The sequence below is a fragment of the Limulus polyphemus genome, unplaced genomic scaffold (genome assembly GCF_000517525.1).
Source record: "Limulus polyphemus unplaced genomic scaffold, Limulus_polyphemus-2.1.2 Scaffold372, whole genome shotgun sequence".
NCBI lineage: Eukaryota > Metazoa > Arthropoda > Merostomata > Xiphosura > Limulidae > Limulus > Limulus polyphemus.
This window is the reverse complement of record NW_013665982.1, coordinates 574,001-580,526: the sequence shown is the minus strand read 5'-3', so window position 1 is coordinate 580,526 and position 6,526 is coordinate 574,001. Positions and strand designations below refer to the sequence as shown.

The 6,526-nt window shown below is 31.8% G+C and overlaps 1 protein-coding gene across 6 annotated transcripts in view; it reads right to left on the bottom strand.

Annotated features, from left to right (window-relative positions):
* The window catches only part of LOC106457777 (tRNA (guanine(26)-N(2))-dimethyltransferase-like), a 52,279-nt gene that overhangs the window by 13,850 nt on the left and 31,903 nt on the right, over positions 1 to 6,526 (bottom strand). For 5 of the 6 annotated variants that reach the window (XM_022383808.1, XM_013917221.2, XM_022383805.1 and 2 more), the window contains 2 exons: positions 5,156 to 5,241; positions 1,990 to 2,098 (listed from right to left, as the gene is read on the bottom strand). In XM_022383808.1, coding sequence (XP_022239516.1) covers positions 1,990 to 2,098; positions 5,156 to 5,241 — 195 coding nt within the window. Of the gene's footprint in view, positions 1 to 1,989; positions 2,099 to 5,155; positions 5,242 to 6,526 lie in introns of those variants that run through there. The other variant, XR_002610250.1, reaches the window with a different exon arrangement.

The window sequence follows — 6,526 nt, the reverse complement described above, 5'->3', positions numbered from 1 at the left end:
CCAAAAGTGTCTTTGCCTCCGGGGTGCTGAGAACCCTTGCTACATCACTGGAAGGAAAGCAATTCGCACGAGCAATAAAGAGGTGCATGGACTGTTTTCATCAGGTACAATTACCTGGAATAGGTTTCTACAACTAAAGGCAGCAGATGCAAGCCAGATATGAGGGCAGGCACACACCTGGTGATGAAATTGTTTTTGACATGTGCAAAACAACCTGGAAGATATATACATTGACACCGCCAAAGCAATCTTGCAGAAAACCCATCTTAATAGCGAGGACTGAGTAGAAGCAGATAGTCTTTCCCACACATTGCAGATTTTGGGTAATTAATACCTGTGAAGCAACACCACCCTATCGTTGGTTACCACCATTTCCATAATGCAGATATATAAATATACTGAATAAGATGGTTGTGAAACCTAAAAAGAAAGAAGAAAAATACACAACTCTCTATCAGAACCACTGCAAAGAGTGAAGGATTGTGACTGGAGAGAGATGAAATGTCTCTCTGGTATAAGTAATGGGACACTAATGTCTTGGGGATGTTCCACATCTCTACTTGCAATGTCTCAATGACTAGCAGCAAAAGAAGCCATGAGATGACAAACATGATGGGAGGAGGCATGAGAAATAAGAAAAGGGTTATCACCTGGAAAAGAAGAAACTAGCCAGATGGTGTGTATAACTCTAATGGATAAATTGGAAAGTTTGTTTGTAATTAAGCACAAAGCTACACAATGGGCTATCTGTGCTCTGCCCACCATGGGTATGGAAACCCGGATTCTAGCGTTGTAAGTCCGCAGACATACCGCTGTGCCACTGGGGGGCAAATTGGAAGGAGATAAGATATTGAAGGAAGACCAATCTGACGGCACATGCCCAAAAATAGGACAGTACAGATAAAATAATAATGAATAAATCTTACAGAAGAGTGGAGATAGTGTAGGTTATAACAACCATACTGGAAAGAAGAGGAATGGAGGACAAGTGGAAAAAAAACATCCAGTCACTCTCCCAAACCAACCAAGAAGGTGAAGCACACCAGACACAGAGCATTCTCAGCCAGAACTGTAGAGTTTGGGACTAGATATCAAATAACTGAAAGTGAGAAGTGGGGGGGAGTGGAAAAGCAGTGATGATAAGACATTCATAGTGGGAGAAAATCTGCTGAAACACCAGAGCATTGTACAGTTTGCATACTGATACCCTTTACAGCCTCCACAGTGCACATCTCCAGTTTTCTTAGTATCCTTGTATAATGTATCAGGTATCTATTCACCTTTACCACAACTGTCACTAATGTGTGTTGTTATAGCAAAGCCACATCACGCTATCTGCTGTGTCCACTGAGGGGAATCGAATCCCAGGTTTTAGCATTGTAAATCCAAAAACTTACCGATGTCCCACCAGGGGACAACTGTCACTAAGTCAGCAATTTAGGGTAAAATGAATATCTGATAACTCTGCCATCAATTACATACTACCACTTTGAAAGGTCATGGCATACACACTTTGACCCCATCCATGCACTTAGGGTTAGAATACACAATGACGATCCATATTACAGCTACCAGGCTCAAACTCTTTTAATACTGGGAAAATATAACTATGTTTATAAGCCAGTAGAAAGCACCAATGGGCTATACGATGCAATACCTATTATATGTGATGCACATGAAAGTGGCATCACACCTGTGTAATGCTGTGTGATAATCCATTGATTATCCAATTAATCACAAAATTAATATCCAATCAGATTAAATATTTGTTCTGTCCTTAGATAACATTTCCTTGCAAACATATTGTCAGATTTTCCACTCTTCACAAAATTCAAAGTGTTATATCTTTGTAAACACTATCCAAAACTAAAAACAGACCTTTCAAGTAATACTGATGTTTAAAGAACAGTTAGTTTTTATAAGATTTATATTGTTCCCTTGTACTGTGATTTTCTTTAGTAAATATAAATAAACTTTAACTACACATACCCACTCTCTAATAATATCCCACAATATGCTTGCTGGAGCATCAGTCTTGATAGATGTTCTGTTTGTATGGGAAAGTGAAACCTTGTAACCAGCATTTAGAATGGCTGACCTAAACAACAGTATGATACAGTTCACGACAAATTTAATTCACACTACTTTATTTTCTCAAACCTTATTCAAAAGTTCTTAAAACACTTTTTATTCACCAATATCGATTAACTTAGTACTAGCTAAGCCATATAAAGTTAAAGTACATGTATGTTCAAGTTAATATCAACATTCTTAAGATGTTAACTTTACATTTCTGTAATATTAAACTTATATCACAAAATGGTAATATTACATCTCAATAGAATATCACATGTTAATACTACATTTAGTAAAAAGTTACATTGTTCCAAAATTTATAACAATAATAATATTGTGTTTACATAAGATCATAATAAATCATCATCATCATATGTTAATGTCACATCACTGTATATTTAAGTAATTATGTCTGTGTAAAGCATGGGTTTCTGATGCATAGCTCATAGGCCACATGTTGCCCACAAAGTTGTTTTTGTTGCAAGTTATTTAAGAGAAAACAGTAACTCATTACTAAATACATGAATAAAATCATCATACCTGCCAAACTACCATCCATGATGTTACATGCTTGAATAGCTTTGCACATGTACCATAAGAACTGCTTACATTCTAGTTAACAACGAGTCTTACAACTTGTTTTAAGTTTAGAATGATGGTTCATGATGCATGATAGGTTAACAACTCTTTGTGTAGAGTTACATTACACTATCATAACATATTCTTGTGTTATCTGAGTATTAAAGATAAAGAATGCACCAAATACAGCATAACTGAAATTCATCATATTCGAGCTTTGAAAATGCAAAAACCACCATTATAATATCTTAGGCATCTCATATTTACAGTGCATGAAAATAATTACTATCATATGTTAATTGACATTTACCTAGTTTTCAGCTAAATTCTGTGCTTTGTAATGAAGTTTGTTACATTAATGAATCTTTTCATTCAGTTTGTAAATACTGTATTACAACTTTTAAATATAAAAACATACTTTTAATTTGTACATGAAATAAATTAACTTCACATAATTTTACCTCAGTCACTAGGAACCAGTAACAGATTTCCTTGAAAGTGCAAAGTAAAAAGTCAACTACCTTTTCAGTGAGTACAATTACTAAAAGCTGAGCCTTAATATAAAAACAATCGTAATTGTGTAACTTAACAAATAATACTTCAACTATGTTATAACATGTGTCATTTAAATGTTAACCCTTTCAGTAACAGTCCTGTCTACTGGATTATGTTTTACAATATATTAATGTTAAAGAAATTGTAATATAAAAAATACTCAACATATATAAATACATCATTCTAGTTATTTTTTATATTTTGTGACAAAAATCTGAATATAAAATGCAGTTTTAATGTCAATAAAAATATTACTATACTTCTAACTTAATATCATTCTGGATCTCTCAGAGATCTGACTGGTATATGGAACTTGTTTCATCAAATAAAAACAATCTTTGATTTTAGAAATGTATATAATCATTATTATAGATAATGTTGTGACTACGTGCCTTCTTCAGTTAAGTAAAATTTCACAAAACATATTTCCAGAAGGAAGGGTAATTTCAGTTTATGAAACATTAACAAATATATTCCTAAACCCTTTCTGAATAAATATCCCTTGATTTTTTTTTCTTCTCACAGTGGAAACACTTAACCAAGTGCCTTCTTCAGTTAAGTAAAATTTCACAAAACATATTTCCAGAAGGAAGGGTAATTTCAGTTTATGAAACATTAACAAATATATTCCTAAACCCTTTCTGAATAAATATCCCTTGATTTTTTTTTCTTCTCACAGTGGAAACACTTAACCAAATTATCTGTGACCTAAGATCTGCTAATAATATTCTTGGTCAAAATAAATTTATATCTAATAAATATAGTTTGTTTTCAACTAATTATAAGTTATTTTATTTCTGTGCATTGTTTGAATACAATAAACTTAAGAATCATATTCAACGAATGAAAGTTTGAGAAACATTTAAATCATTAGAATATTTTTCTGTCACAATTCTTCTCTCTAAACCTAATAAAGCTTACCTGGTGTCTTTCCACAGAAGAAAACTGATATAACTTTAAAATAAATATAATTTAACATGAAAACATTTTCAGGAACAAAAACAAAAGCCTAAAGAAACTATTAAAAATTCTGAAACCTGTGGTATTCTCTCAAGTCTTCTAAACTTCCTAATAAGTTTCACTTTTGTTCTCTACAAGAGCTATATCTAATCAATTTCTTACAAAACTTTAACTTATTTCTCACACCACTTTATATTGAGGTAAATAGTTTATAATCTGTTCTATCTAATGGTATTTAAACTTTGCCAGTATTATTTTCAAAGTTGTTCCTCATTAGTAATTGTTACCATCTTTTTATGATTTCACAACATGTGAACAGAAGTCTGTAATAATAAATATTCATACAGAGAAGGAAAATAACAAGAGAAACAAGATTTTGTTAACTGTATTCTTAAGGATTGATAGTTTTTTATGGTTCAACAGCATCTCTCATGTAAATCATCATGCAACAACCTTCAACCACACCCTTCTGATGCATGTGACTCCCTCTATTCAATTCTACCATACTTTCTAGTGTTATTGTTGGAAAAATAAACTTCAGCAATACCAGATTTTCATGTCTTGTGCTCCGACTGCAATACAAGCTAAATATTTTGGCACGTTTATGATTTAACAATTGTTAATACTGACATTTATTTGGCATAAAACAACACAAAATGTTATCTGCACATAGCTGTCCCAATTTTGAGCTAACTACAAGAAAGGCAGCTAGTCAACAGCAATCATCACAAATTGCACCGATAACCTGAAAGTGTAAAATTACAGCAACAAGATAGGAACCACAAACCTTTGGATTTACAATACAAGCACACTACCCACTAGGATGTGCCTGGTTCATTTAATTAGGAGTATAATTCACATTCAGAGGTATTACATAAAATCATTACAGACTGTCTTTTATGATTCAGTTTAAAATCATTAAAATATCTAAGTAAACAATTCCTTTTATACAGTTTTAAAATAGCTAAAACAACAATTCCATTACCTGAATTGCAACAAGCTGGGAGTAATACAATGGACAACAGCACACAACCTATCCAGACTATAATACAATGGACAATCTTCTAGTTCCTAAACAAAAATTTCACATTTAGAACAACACAAAATAAAAAAATAGCTTAAAACTTAGCATTTTCCTACATTTTTGGATCAGTAAAACATTATTGCCATTTTTTTCATCCATAACAAAAATTAAAAACACCTTGCATGATTTATACTTTCAAATTTCAGTTTCAGGCACACAGAAGAATATCTAGTTATTCTAGAAAACCACAAACATATTTTCAATCTCAGTGCAATTATGAAAAACTGGTAGATTCACAGTTTTCATACTTGCTAGTAAACAAAACATGTTACATTAATTTTATATGTGCATTAACAGTGATGAATACTTTTGTTTTGTTTTTTCAGTATGTCACTTTAATCCCTCCACCTACAGAAATTACATTAACTAAAAACTAAGTTTATCATTTTGATACATGCATTCTCAGAATAAATGAGTATTACTTAAAAATGATAATGAATGAGACTTGAAAACACAGAAACTGGATGTCTATATATAGTGCCCAAAAACATTTCTCATTAGTAAGCAATTATTAAGTTAGTTTTGAAACAAGAAACTTTTTTAAACTAATTACATTCTATTGTTTTTCATTATAAAGCTTTAACAATGTCTATTTATGTTCTCACAAACTTGTATATTCATTTTGAAAAAACAACAACATACATTTGAATTTAAGTTGCACCTCTTTTTAATATAGGAATAAAGTCAAAAGGCTTGAGATTTGTACTTTCTTTTCTAAAAACACTATTTAATTCTTTGTTTATAAGTGGACCTGAATAATTGAATGAAACCATACTATGAATAGTATAAAAAATCCAACCATTTAGAAGAAAGAAGAATAAGAACTAGTTTTATAATCCTCTCCTTATAAGGTATGCTGTAACGAATTTATTATTATGTATTTATTTTTAATATGAACATTGTTTGGATTGAATTTGTATTTAAAAATAGGCATGACTTGCATTATCAGATATGTGTTGCATATAACGAATTTGTTACATATTTATTTTAATGTCAGTGTTTGTTTCGAATAAGTTTACATTTGAGGGCATGTCTAGCTTACCGTGTTAGTTACGTATGGTGAAACTCCTATCAATTCTCCAAGATTGTAGAATATTCGTGAACACAAGAATCAACAATATATCTACCGGTATTATCAGAAGTTTCTAGAAAATGTGTCTCGCCTATAAAAACAGCAGGGCAACGTGCCAAAAAACAACAGAGAATATACAAGTCTGCTAGAAAACTGTTATAGCCGCATGTACGCGATAAGCTGTGATTTGCTAACCTTTA